General features: G+C 39.1%; 1 protein-coding gene across 6 annotated transcripts in view; it reads left to right on the forward strand.

Moving 5' to 3' along the window:
• Window positions 1-14,811, forward strand: part of RASGRF2 (Ras protein specific guanine nucleotide releasing factor 2) — a 117,306-nt gene that overhangs the window by 83,559 nt on the left and 18,936 nt on the right. For all 6 annotated transcript variants that reach the window (XM_063422445.1, XM_063422446.1, XM_063422447.1 and 3 more), the window contains exon 18: window positions 7,398-7,504. In XM_063422445.1, the coding sequence (XP_063278515.1) occupies window positions 7,398-7,504 (107 nt within the window). The remainder of the gene's footprint in view (window positions 1-7,397; window positions 7,505-14,811) is intronic.

Consider the following 14,811-nt stretch of genomic DNA (forward strand, 5'->3'; position numbering starts at 1 on the left):
TCATGGGTTCTCATATGAAACTCTAGGACTGAGTCTAGGGGCACCTCATCTGCTGTCAGAGAGACAGGGTGCCATCAAATTGTGTCCTGTTTATCAATCCTGCTTGTGTTCCGACTCTCCCAGTGCCCCACTTCTGTCAGGGATTTTACATGTTTAGTTTCCAGAAAATAAAGATGTAGGATCTGTTAACCTCCCTTGGTCCTTTACACAGGACAACCAAGTCTTTTTCCTTGTCATTTTTGCATAACTAATGGCTTTAGGCAGAACTGGGGAAGTGAGCACTTGTTCCCTCTTGGGGACACATTTTAATGAGTTTCCCAGACCCATTTCTGCAGATTCACAGAGGTTTGAGAGGTACTGAACCCTGCACATTGAACTTCCTTGAACTTCCCATTTCAATTAAAAGACTGTGTGGGAAATGTTCACTGAGTTACTCTACAGCTGACACTGTTCCTCACTGAAAATGGTTGTGTGACAAAAAAAAAAGCCAGTTTTGCCCCAAGCAGTGTCCCTTTCAGAGGCTGCAGGGTTGTCACGAGCTGCCCAGGGGTTGTCACCAAAGCAGAGTGACCAAGACTGTGCCTGAGTCTCTGCAGGGTTGGGATCATCAGGGACTGGTGGCCATGCCCTGGCAGGCCAGGGATGGGATCCCTGTTCCTGTAAATGAGGCTGCTCATTTACAAATTTTAACAAAAATTTTTGCTTTGTGATTTTTAGATAATTGGCTAAACAGTTGAATCTTATTTGCAGTTTTCTTAGACAATGACTTGAAAATTAAAGTTTCGCTTCAAGTGACTCTTGCTCTGGGAATTAAGAAATAAAAGAAAAAGATGATTTCTTTTCCCCCTCCAGTTTAATAGAAATTTAGGATCTCCTGCTTTTACTTATATATTAATTTATTTTGAATTAATATTGTACTCTACTTTGTTGGAGGAGCTGGCTACTCAGGAAGTAAGTATTTTTATTGCACATTTCCTGAGTTACAGAGCTGTGAAACGTTTGTTTCCTGATCTATTGCAGTAAGTCCTGAACAGCTGCAGTGGTGTGGGGAGATAAGTTTGGGGAGGATTTTATGCCTTTTTTTCTTTCATTTCATTCCCCCTGCACTCAGGTGTAGCATGCATAATTAATATTTATTTAAGCTTCCATTATGACACAGTCACATAGATGGCCTGGAAGCTGCTTGTGAGATGGACGTTTTATTCAGAGATTTTTCGGTGACTGGTGTGCATTCTGCCAGCTTTTGTTTTTCATGACAGTAAACTCTCTGTTCACAGATGGTCTGAAAAATGATACATTTGGCTCCTTGCAATTATCGCCTCCTTTCCATTTAACCTTTATTCCTACTGACATTATAAAAATATGAATAATCGTACAAACTAGTTCCTTCAACTTTACTGAACTAAAGGTAAAAATTCCAAAATACTTTTAATGTGATTTTCCCTTTTTTTCTGTACATTGTCACAGCCTGTATTTTAACCTTTTCTTTGTGGTAGGGCACAATGAGCATTTTAAGCATCTGAAAGCTTCCTTTGAATAGTTCTTGAAAAGACTGTGAACATTATGCAATAAATATCTGCTGTACTCCTCTTCATATTGATGATAGAGCAAGTTATGAGTGTAGATGAAGTGTCATTAAGGAAATCAAGAGCTAGAGATCATTTGAAATGCAGAAAAACATCAATAGGTAAAAATTGCTTATCTCCTCCCAGAAAGATAAGAGATGCAGTAGGAGCACAGACAGATGTATAAATGCAAAGAAATATCAGCTGCAGTGTTGCCATTCTTGTCACTGTTCAGAGAAGATAATTCAAACGTTATTGAAGTGAATAAAAGAAGTCTAAGATGTACTAAAGATTTGCCAATATAATTGCTAAGGGTTGTTCAGAAAGGCTTTTTTTCTTTGTCAGTTGTTCCCTATAGTTTTTAATGTAAGTTGTAGGGAAAAAAATCTGCTGTCACATTGCACGTTTGTCATGGTATTCAAAAATCTGAAAACACAATTGGCAGCAACAGCCTTTGAAATTTGGGATCCTCTGCTTCCTACAGATATATCTATAAACAAAGGCACAAGATTTGGGTGGTTCTGTCTAGGGCTTCACCAGAAAAATTGGGCTTGTCAATTTACCCATGGATGCACATACAAACACTTCTTGTGTGCAAACAAACACGATTTTGAAGATGTATACAAGTGGTTTTGTTATGACATTAATCCCTTGTTGTCTCTCTTTGCTGGTGCTGAAAGAAGAAAAGGACGGGTTGTTCTCGTATTGCTGCTGAGTTTTAGCTTACAAAAATGCACAGTATTTGGTTATTTTACTTTAAGATGGGTTATTAATTTTTAATAAGAAATTGTATAACTCATAACAGCAAGTATATTTTCAGTGTTTAGCAATTTTTAAACATTTCGTTTTCAACAGTGAGACTGATGTCCTCTTCTGAGAGAATATTTCTATTAAGAAACCAGAAATCTCATGAGTGTGTGATAATTATAGCTGTGGCAGCAACCCTGTTTGTAAGGACTTTTGAAGGGCAAAGCTTCAAATTTGAATACTTCTTGAGGTTAAAGGAATATATTCTTTGTGCTAGTCATGTTTTAAGCATATAATCTCAAAGATTTATTATAATTCTCAGAGCAATCTTAGTGTTATTATCAGGAGGTAAAAATACTATCTCAATCTTGAAGGTATTCTTTAGCCACTTACCTTTTTCTCCCATCCATTAAACTAAAATCATTTTGCTGGACTGATGTATTTTTAGACTTCTGGATTTAGTCCAAGTTGACTGCATAATCTTTACATGTCTGCTTTATCTCAATGCTATGTTCTTTAAATTTCTCTGATTAGAAAAAGTCCTTCTAAATCAAGGGTAATTTAAAAATAGTTTACCAACCTTTCCCTTAAATATTTTGCAGAAATTAAACACAGTCACTAGGTCTCTATCTGTGTTACACTATTGTACATCAGCTGGTCCATGTGAATCCCTGGGATTTACCTTACTAAGACCATAATCCCTTGACTTGATTTGATAGTTAGATTGTATGTGTGGCAGAGGCTTTAGGCAGAAGAATCAAATACATACTTGGAATTATTTCTGACGTGGGTGGTCGCAACAGGGATTTTCAGTGGCATATTTCTTAGAACAAAATGATTTCATATGTTCCAAGGACCAGTGAAAGTGAAATTAAATGCCTGAAATGCGTTGGACTCTGGATTGCTCCTGGCTAAATTAGTTTGTAACCCTTTGTGGAACACTCTCAAAGCCTGGCATAGTGAATGATTAAATATTCCTCTCTTATAAACTGAGGTAGCCAAAAGACTGTTGCTAAATTTTACAGTTAGTGCTATCAAGCCTCAGATTGCTCATATAAAAACCCACAGAATGGTTTAGGCTGGGAGAGAAGTCTAAGATAATGTGATAATAATTGAAATAAAAAGGGAAGGACGTATTATTGAGCAAATATGCTGTATTTTACACAGTGAATGGGATCTCATCACCTTCATCCCTCTTTTTATCACACAACATATGGTTTTCTTTTCCAGCTCTGCCATTCTTTGGCTGGCTAATGTATGACAGCCCAATATTGTAAATAAAGAAATGGAGGAGGGCAGGATCACTGGCAGTTTAGATTTCTTACCAACACTCAGATACTCACTTTATGGCACATTTCTGTGAAAATGTGTGAAACCCATTTACTTGCTTGAGAACGTATGACCAATAAGGATGGGAATCTATAGGCACTCATGCAAACTTTTTTAGGTATGTCGAGGTAAAACATATATAATCCCTTTTTGGGGGCTTCTTGACCATTGGGAAGCCTTTTCTTTTGTGCTGCATATATTAGAGAGGCTTTTTCAGTTTTAATCTGTGGATGAAAAGTGCTGTGTCCCAAGCCTGGGGTTTGTGTTTGTTCTTTATGCAGGTCAGAAAGCAGCACTGGTGTTTGCCAAGGTGTCAGGATTCAAGCCAGGCTGAGTGGTGAAGCTGGCCTACAACTCTGGGGTGTATCCATCAGTTTTGATTATTTGTCATGTGCCTGGTGGGCCCTAAATGTTTTCCTTCCACATCCCTGGGACTCTGTGGGGCTTGCTGGGATCTCCCCAAAGTCAGGGAAGGGAAAATTTTCTCCTATTGCTGGATGCTAACACACCTTCAGTATGAAACTCCAGGGTAGTTCATTGAAACTGGCACATCATCTCTAAAATAGCATTTTTTGCTGAGAAAGACACCAGAAACCTCATGACTCTGAAAAACTTGCACCAGTTCTTGTGAACAGATTTCTCTTTGTGATTATTATTATTATTATTATTATACCGTCAAAACTTTGGACAAGTTAATTACTATGGTCAGGAATCATGTGCTGCTTTATTAATCTCGGACTAATCTTAGAATGGTTTGGTTTGGAAGGAACCCTAATGACATCTTGTTCCAGCCCCCTTCTAGGAGCAGGGACACCTCTTGGATGCAGAAATACTGTAACTGGTGTGAGAGCTTTTGACAATTGAAATAGAAAAGAAATGTATGTGTTTAATTTCTTTAAAGTATATGGTCCAGAATTTACCATGATACAAATGTTCCTCTGGGGTGAGGTGGATTTTAAATGCAGCACTGTAATTTATCTCTCTATCCAGTACATACTTTTTAAAATCTTTTGTGATAGTGGAAACTATAAAAGTGTTAGCTTTTTAATAAAGTGTTTAACATGGAGATTTATGTCTATTCAGGACCTATATTTTTAATCTTAATAATAATAAAGGTAATAGAGGAAGCTATAAAAATTCCAGGTTTTTATTGAAGTGCACAAAAGAAAACATGTGGAGGTGAGACTGGATTTTTTGCGTAACACAATCTGAAGACAAGTACATGAACAGAGTGATTAAATAATACTGAAAGAAGTAATTCAGTGAAACTAGCAATGCTGTCAGGTTAACTTCATGTTTGACAGCCTGTGGTAAAAGTTCTGCATCACCATTATGTGAAGATACTATTTGTGGAATCAGTATGTATTAATTTTAACAGATAATGATGAAAAATAGTACTTGAAAGTAGCACTCACTGAGGCAGCTGCCCACCTAGATGATTAATAATTAGAAATACTGCTGGTATTTCAAAGATGGAAAGATTGCTTCCTTCAAGAGAGGAGCAGATATTTACCATGGAGTGTTTAAAGTTGTTTCACCATTGGGTCTGGACGTGGGCAGATCTGTCCAAAATCCTAATTAAATTATTTGTTATTGTCAGTGTACACATCCAGATTTGTAGAGGTGTGGAGAGAGCTGAGGGCTCAGCCTGGAGAAAAGGAGGCTTGGGGGGACCTTCTGGCTCTGCACAACTCCCTGGCAGGAGGGGGCAGCTGTGTTCACCTCAGTCCTCTCACACAAATGGAGATCTCCATTTATTGGTTCAACACATCAACATTAAGTACAGAGAACGTGGATCTGTTGCCCATTCTCTGCAACAAGCTAATTACTGCTTAAAAATTTATGAAATTCTGAGAATCATGCGGGTTTGCTAAAGTGATCTCTGGAGGCTTTAATTTTTTTCTTCCCTCCTTTTTTTTTTTTTTTTTTTTTTTTTTTTTTTAGCTCACTGAAAACTGTCTCTGTAGGCTTCTCTCTCTTTTCCTCCCAGCTTACTGAACTGCTTTTCCTTAATATTACCTTAGTAAAACTTTGCTGCTTTAATATATAATTTTCATTGTGACTTTCATTGCTGCAATTAAGTGGCTAATTGAACAGTTTATAATGCCTGTTCCTAATTGCTTCTGCAATAGGTTAACTGTGAAAGGCATAGAAAATTAACACACAAAATGTTGCCTGTGTTACCTTTTGCTGAGAAAAGCCTCAGAGATTTTCTTTATTTTTATCTTTATGGGCAAATGAAACTGCTTAAAATGCTTCAGTATTAAACTTTCTTAATATTGAATTTCTTGATATTGAATTTCTTGATATTTCTTGAAACTTTCTTGATATTGAATCTTAGATGTCATCTACAGTGTAATATGCCATAGTTTAAAAATGCCCATGAAATGTAAGTGTAGGTAAAAAATACATTGGGGGTTGGGGTATAACCTGCAGTAAAAGATGTGAGACTGCAGTTAAACACTTCCTGTCTTGCTTATCTTGCCAAAAAAACAGAGCAGCAATTTGGACTTTCTGGATTGTCTGTTGTAAGAATAGAGCAAAACCAATACAAGCCTCTATAAAACCCTCCAATGGGTTTATCAGAGAATAAATAGAAGTTTAATCTGCCTGTGCTATTTATAATAAAATATGGGCTTTTGAGCAGCTTTTATATGCCAAAAAAATAGTAGACTACTGGTCATATGGGAGGGTGTTCCCAGCTGTTCCTGGACTCTGCACTAAGTGGAATGGAGAGCAGCAGAGTGCAAGAGCAAATCTGACAGAAACTTAGAAAAATGCAAGCTTCGCAAATCTATCTTCAGAGTTATAATTTTTAAAAAGACGTCCCGGGGTTTAGTGTAGCAATTTCATTATTATTAAAATAATAATATAACCATCATTTTAGCCTAGCATTTTATTTTTGATAAAGCTACAGCAGAATGAAAAGAGAAGCAATAATATGAATGTAGGGAGAAAGTTTCATATTCATTATAATGCTATTTCTTCATAAGTGAGTACTGCTAAAAAAAAAAAAAAGTCCATAAAAGATGAATGGGGAAATGCTGCATTTGGAAAATCTTAGTTTTCAGGCAACTGGGTCTATAAATGTGTTTTCTATATATATATTCACATTTTCTTGTCATCCCAGTGGTAAAAACCCCCAAATTTATTTGAACTATTGATTAGTAAAGCCTGTACAATACTGCTCTTGTGAAGGAAGATTTCTTGTGCTGACCTTTTTCTCCTCTGTGTTTAAACTATTCTCTTCCCCTTGTTCTTTACTAGTAATGAAATTTACCTGTTCCCCTTTTCTAAATCATACAGACTTTTCAAATCTGTTTAATTACAGGCCTAGCTTTGGTCTGGTCCTTTTTCTTGCCTTAAGTTTCTTCTATATGGAAAAAAAATTCCTTCTTTATTTTCAGGGTTTTCTAATTCACTTTATTTCTTGATACATTTTATTTTATTTCTTCCATGCTGAAGGGAGGCCTTGAATTTTAATTGCACAGGCAATTCTTCTTTACCTTTCTGAGTGCTGGCCCTAGGAGGTGTCTGTATTGTGATGGGCAAGGCTGTGTTGCACTGCTGCTGCAGAATTTCTTCGGTCTAGGCGCTCATATTTCACCATCTGTTGGCCACCTTTCCTTTTATTGGACATAAATATCCTATAAGCCTTCAGTTTGCCCAAGTCACCTCTATTGTATTTTATTTTTTAATTTTTTTTTTATTTTCCCCATCCGATTGACTCCAGTGTGGGTTTCTCTGTGTTTGCAGGGTTCAACAACTCGGAGCGCACGTGCGACAAGGAGTTCATCATCCGCAGGGCTGCCACCAACCGTGTCCTCAACGTCCTGCGCCACTGGGTCTCCAAACACTCACAGGTATACCCCCTCAAACACACAGGGATCAATATTTCACAATGTTCGTGCCACAGGCAGCATGGCCCAGCTGCTCTGCCTGTGTTAAAGTACTCGTGTTTTCATGCGGAAGTTTATTTATTTGTTTATTTGTGGTGAATTGTGCATGGGAAAACATGTCCATGGGCCTGGTAGGACTGTGGCTCTGGTTTGTGATGGCAAAATGGTGTTGGCAGAGATGGGAGGGAAAGAAATCTAAGTGGTTTGTGCAGTTTTATAGATAAAAGTATCCTTTAGGCTGACAGGTGGGAAACATGCTGGAAGAATTGGACATGGATGCTGAAGAATATTGCAAATAAGGGAAGGGAAGGGAAGGGTGCGGGAAGGGTGCGGGAAGGGTGCGGGAAGGGTGCGGGAAGGGTGCGGGAAGGGAAGGGTGCGGGAAGGGTGCGGGAAGGGTGCGGGAAGGGTGCGGGAAGGGTGCGGGAAGGGTGCGGGAAGGGAAGGGAAGGGAAGGGAAGGGAAGGGAAGGGAAGGGAAGGGAAGGGAAGGGAAGGGAAGGGAAGGGAAGGGAAGGGAAGGGAAGGGAAGGGAAGGGAAGGGAAGGGAAGGGAAGGGAAGGGAAGGGAAGGGAAGGGAAGGGAAGGGAAGGGAAGGGAAGGGAAGGGAAGGGAAAGAGAATTTTGCACAACTTGTGCAGATAGTGCATTATGGCACTTAATGACTTCTTTGTCACTTCAGGCTGCTAATAAAGGATGCTTCATCTCAAAAACTAACTGCAGCAATGTCAAACTCTTAAATGAAATCAATTCCCTTTTTCCCTTGTAAAGGGTCTAATTTTCATAGAGGCTAAGTTTGCTAGAGAATTAACTCAATAACAGGTGTACGTGAGAAAATAGGTTTGTTTGGAAAGCTGAACAACCCAGAAGAAATTACTGAAATCTCTCTTGGTATCACGGGAGTGATTAATCATTTCAAGTTACTGGGAGCAGTCTATGTACACCAAGTTTTGACTCCCTGTTAAATTAAAGTCAGAATCAAGCAAATATTGAGCTGTAACAGAAGTGGCAGCAGACTGTTATTACAGTTTTTGTGTTACTCTAGGTGTTTATTGTGTCCAGTTTATATTAAATATCTTCTACGACATGAGTTGATCCTCCATGCTAATGAAAATTTATTTGATTGTGGAAATGTGGAAACTTTTATCTACATTAGGCAGTGTCTACAAGTAGTTTCACTGAACTCTTTTACAGTTGCTTTTGCATCATGTTTACAATTGGTATTGTAAAAATACCAACAAATATATGAAGAGCACAAAGATAATGAATAATAGTTCATCGTGCAATTTCAAAGTGGAAGCTGTTACTTGCTCTCCCTGGTCTCTCACTTCCATTTATTTTTTCCACAGCAAAGGTGTCAGATTTTAATTCTTTAACTCTCCTTGTCCACTGTTCTTCCAGTATAGCAAATAATTTAAATGCAAGAGGTTTGGAAAACAAGAAATGCTACAGCAGCAGGCCATATAATCAGCTTTTTGTGGTTTTTACGTGTGAGACTAGGGATAGAGAAAGGACAGGCCTGAGAAAACCAGAAAAGACTGACTAGTTGCTGCCGAAAAATATGGGACTGGTGAAGAGTTACTGTCTGGCCAAACAGTGAAATGTTGGCAGTAAAGATGTAGAGTCCTTGTGAGCAGTAGCTCCAAGCTTATTTTGCACTAATAACACAAACTGCAGATTCGAGCCACCAGTGTCTGGTGAGGAAATCCCTACTGAATTTCAAAAATGACAAAACAATATAAGCATTGAAATTCTTTGAGAACACAGACCTGCCAAAAAACTTTTATATGTTTTAAGGTATTTGCATTGTACTCTGGATACTCAGCAACCTTGGTTGGGACATCCTTCATCTCAGCCAAGCACAGGTTTAATTCTTAAAAGAAAGGGCAGGTTTTATTCTAAAAAAACTCCAATAACCACCCCCCTGCCCCCCAGCTTACAAAATAAGTGAAAATAAGTGGATATTTGCAAAGATAAATGTGCAATTTTGATGTTGTTTTCCCTCTACCTGGCTTTGCATTTGGTTTTGCTGCAAAAACTCCCAGCACCAAATAGCAATTTCTCTCTGTCCAGAGACTGTTCTCCTTGCAATGTTCTGAAATCTTCATGGTCATCAGCAGCCCACATCACTACTAAAGATGATCAACTACACCTCCTTTTTTTTGGCAAGATGCCGTTTCCTCATCACTGGCTGCAAAGAGAATCAGAGTCAGCAGATGAGTAAAGTGTGTCTTCATTTCTCTGTCAGCTGTGAGGTCATGCTACAGACCTGCTTTAGTGCTGCAGCTCGTGAGCTGTTCTGCAGCACAAGCAGCTCTGTCTTGGTGCTGTCTGACTCACCAGTGCCTAAATTGTTGTCCTGATGCCTTGTGCACTGGTGCAAGACTCGCACACAGCCATCTGTTCCAGGGCTCTGGCACACATCATCTCACTTCACTAGTCCCTACCCTCCCTGCCCCCCTCTGGAACCCTTTGGCTGGCTCAGCCTGCTGCTCTCCTGCTTGTAAGAACATGGGTCATGAACCCATAACCATATGCACTGTGTGCATAGAACATAGTGTATGAACCAAGGGATGCAGGAGTTAGCCAAACAAATGGTTCAGGTCCTTGTGTTTGCTCACTTTGCTCTAGAAAATCCTTGGCTGGGGTTTGGAAGGTCTGTGCTGGACTATGGAATCAGTTAGCTTCCAGTGTCTTGCAGCTGTGTCAAAACCACACTTGGGGATGGCTTAGTGTTTCTCTATTTTTAATTTTTTAAAATTTATTTAAGCACAGACAGCATTTAATATGTAGAATTGCTTGTGAGTAGAAAACAATCATTAAAATCAATGAATCAGCCTATTCAGTGAGGATGGGCTCTCATAAAGTGGTTTTGTTATCTTGAAATCATGCTAAACAATTCTTTAATTAATTACTCTTTAAACCTGGGTCATACACTGTAGAAGCCTCACTTAAATTTCAAGTAAATGTACACATGGTAGTGCCAGATCTGCAGCCCTTTGTGGAGGGCACAAGGAGCTAATGAATGTCCTGAGGAGCTGTCAAGGCACAGATAAAATTTGGGAACAAGCCATCCCCAGGTGAGGTGACACATACTTCCCTGTTTTTACCACCCTGACCAAGAGCAGCCAAAGCTGTGCTGCTCATCACCCAAAACCAGCACAGTATGAAAGGTAGTTCTAGGTATTCCAGATTGTTTTGTTTACTTTTCTGTCCTTTTTATTCCATACCCCTCATCTTTTTTTTCATTCAGACACCTGCAAGCCAGCAAAGCTTTCTTTTTGCCCTCAACAAGAGCAGAATGCTTGTGTTTACATTTTGTTTTTGAAATGTGACTGAGAGTACAGCAGGATTCTCCTGTTGTAAACAATGAACACACAAATGACAAGGCAAAGGATGACTGGGAGCAGGAGCTTTGGTAGGGACAGAAAGGACTCACAAGGACAAAACTCCCACTGGCTCCTGCAGAGGTGGAAAAACAGAAGGGCAAAAGGAGGCCAGAGGCAGAAATGTATGACTTTCATTATCCGAGCGAGGTCTTGTGACCTTGTTTTATTTAACAATATTTCCTTGCATTTTATCTAAACACTCGTGTTGCAAAGCGAAGCTCTTTCTGCTCCCATGGCAAACAGATTGAAGTGGAGCTTGTCCAAGGAGGAACTTTCACATCAGCTGGAACAGTTCTCTCACAGCCTTCTTGGCTGCCAGACAGTGTCCATGAGTTACGGAGTGACCACAAGGCCTGGGGAGAGGACCATGGCTTCAGTGTTGAGAATATAACTCATGGTGTGTGCCCAATGCCTGGCCAGCTCCAGATGTGACATTATCTACTGCAGCTCATGCTCTTGGCCATCCCCACGGAGCTGTGGCGGGCTTCCAGCAGGAGGACTGCCACGGAGTTACTGACAGCACTTGGGGATTGGGGAGAACACCTGGAGACAGAGGGTTGTCTAAGAAAAGATTATTTCAGTTAGTTAAAAATAGTGTTAGCTCACATAAATTGGCCAATTCCATTTCTTTCCATTTCATTGGAATGAAAAAAAAATGATAGAAAATCCTTTATATGAGCCCCACTTAGCTCCTATTAAATGGTATAAAGTAATGAATAAGAGATCAGGTAAGTTTATACTAAGTTATTTGTAGAAATATGAACAAACTACAGTTACGACACACTTAGCAAGATACACTGTATTTTGACTACATTGCAAATCGACCCCTAGGACCTGTGGCCCCTGCCTCCAAACAGCTTGTTTCTTGAAGTGAGCCAGGCTTATTTCAAGTTCAGAAATGAGTTTTTCTGAAAGCCAGTTATAATTCCATGTATCTCTGCCTTCCACCTACGTCAATGTTGTATTGCATGTGAACTTAACACAGATTTTGCCCAACACAATTGTGTGTGGTAAGTGAAGTGTGTTTTTATGCTTCAAAATTAAATACTGTAGTAGAGGACTGCAGCACTGGAGAAACTTCACTTAACTCTTGTCTTGGTTTGGAAAGACAGGTACCTGTCAGGGAAAACTGGAGTTTCCCTTTGAATGGAGAACATAAAAACCCCCTCCCTCCAAATTATTACAATTTTGCAATTAGGAGCTTTCAGGCAAAAATATGGGAATAGGAATAACAGTAGTTTACTAGGAATATTAAAGAATACAAATGCAGTAGTACCAAACAAACCAACAAACCCCACCCAAAACAAGTAAACAAACAAAAGTCCTAGAAAACTCTGACAGAGTCAGAGATACGACATGACTCCCTGTTGTCAGGGTGTTGGTCCAGCGCTGGCGAGATGGGTTCAGTCTTCCTCCAAGAATTCAGTGGAAAACCAGCTGTTTTTGGGATTGCAGGTTTTATCCCGGTGGAAAGGCTTTGGCTCCTCCCACTGGGTGGAGCATCTCACACTGGAATGAGGTGATGTTATCAGTCATGTGAGAGCCCTTGAATGGCCCATTCACAGGTGATGTCCCTTGGAGGAGGATGGGTGGAGGAAGAGATAAGAAGACACTGCCTTATCTGGTGTTATTAGGTGTCCCATTAACAGAAGGCATCTGCTCTCTTTCTACCCCTAGAGTTACAAGAGATAAAGAACAATATCTCCCAATCGATTTCAACAGATGAAAATACAGTATACATTTTTGGTTACATTTGTCAACCCAAGACACTCTGATAGTGTTTGAGCTGCTGTGCACAAAGTTAAGACTCACTCATCTGCTGCCATTGAAATAATTACCTGCTTTTTTTTTGGCATGAGAACAGATACATGAAAATTGTCAGGCAATCCCCATCTGCTTACGAATATTGCAAATTTCTTGCAAAAAGTCTTCCAGTAGATCTCTTTCCCCTCCTGCCTCTTTCTTCCTTCCCTCCTGTCCTTTTGTAGTTCTTCTCGCTGGCTGACTCGAACATAATATGTTTCCATGTTTTAGCTCGATTTTACTTGTCTGGATTATTCAGTGTTTCCCACATTGTTTAGATGCAGAATGCTTCCTCTCACTAAGGAACATTCACGGAAAGGGGAGAGGAAAAGTTTCTGGGATTTCACTGGGCTCATGTCAAATCTTGAAAATATAGTCTCTGTATAAACCGCTGACTGTAAATCTACTAGTTCTACTTTAAAAAGGCATCTTAGCATGGTGAAGATTTTTTTTTCCTTGCTTTTTGCTGCCTCTGCTGTAGTCTCTTTTCTTCTGGCCAGTGATTCCAAATCTGAGTAATACCCACAAATCTTTAGGCTACTGTAGACTCTAAAATATATTAGAGGTATGTGACCCTGTCATGGAGAACTGAACCACTGCCAGATTGAAAATGCTGCTGGAAAATTGAAGGATTCTTGTCTGACCACTCTATCACTTCTCTGATATGTAAATTAGAATTAGAAGTCAAAAAAGTGCTGTAAAATTATGTAGAGAGCTGTGCTACACATAAATTTGGGGCCATAAATAGCTACCTCTGGATCTAAGTGTCCTATAGTATAAACAGATAAATATTCATATGTGACACCCATAATACAGATAGAGATAATCTGCATGTATATAGAGTTATTTAGTTATTTTAAAATTATACTTAGAATTGGTTGCTAAGTGTTTATGTGTTTGTATCAGTCTTATGTCAACCTTTCTCCACAAAAATTAAGTATATATACATGTTTAGATGCAGTATTTTCCCTATTTTTTTAATATGTTGCTCATCACAGTGGAATCTCAGTACCACTTAGACAATGACCTTCAGTAGAAAACGAGATTAGTATGTTTTTCTTCTGATTCCCACCTTTTTTCATAGTTTTTTTTTCCCTCATCACACTGTGAGAAACAGATGACATTTCTTTAAAAAAGAAAATTATAAATTTGAGTTTCCCCAGCAATCCCAGCACTACCTTATGGAGATTACTCAGTAAAACAAGTTTTAATGTTAATGACCAAATTATTATTTCCCATTATTATAAGAACTAGCATGCAAACACACAAAAATTGGAAATTCTTTTGTTTGGCTGAATCTGATAATTAGAGGTTTTCCCATCCTATTTGCAAATGAAAAAACTTTTAAAGTCCTAGACTTCTTTGGTCAAAGGTTTGATTTCAATAAAACAAGACCTCTTGAGAGAAAATACCTTGTAATTAAAAGAATCAACCAGTTGTGGTTTGAAAGCTGTGCTTGCAGATAAATCCTGACCACGATGATGTGATCTGCCTGAGGATTTTACCCAGCAATGCTGAATGAGGATGGGGGATATGTCGCTTCCTGGACACCTGTTCTGCCCATTTGGGATATTTTTGTAGCACAGGTTGCAGAGATACCTGTCCTCTTTCATGCAGTGTCTGCCACTGAGGTACAGGACAAACTCTGACATTCATTATACTGGCTGCTTAGGCTTGTGCACACTCAAGGTTTCTCCTTTAACTAAGTTTTGATGGTTTTATATTTCAAATTATTTTCTTTTCAAAATCAACAGACTGCAGAGTACTGTCATGTAGTTTAGTTACATTCCTTGTGTTTTCTCTAATTAGTCCCATTTCCATACCCCAAATATATGAAAAGGTTCTCTTGTCTTTCCTTGCAAACAGGATAAAGCAGCTCCTAAGGGAGGCATTTCAGAGCACAGCTATACAAAATGTGTTTTAGAAAACAAACGCAGTGCTCAGAAATAATTTTCGCTTGGCTTTGAGCTGAATGTTTGATACCCCATCCAAAGCTTAATGCTGCAGCTTCCTATTCTTCAACACCCTCTAATAGGGATAAACTTCTCCAGGAAAATAAGACACAGATATTAATTGGTTC

Source organism: Prinia subflava, chromosome Z (genome assembly GCF_021018805.1).
Source record: "Prinia subflava isolate CZ2003 ecotype Zambia chromosome Z, Cam_Psub_1.2, whole genome shotgun sequence".
Classification (NCBI taxonomy): domain Eukaryota; kingdom Metazoa; phylum Chordata; class Aves; order Passeriformes; family Cisticolidae; genus Prinia; species Prinia subflava.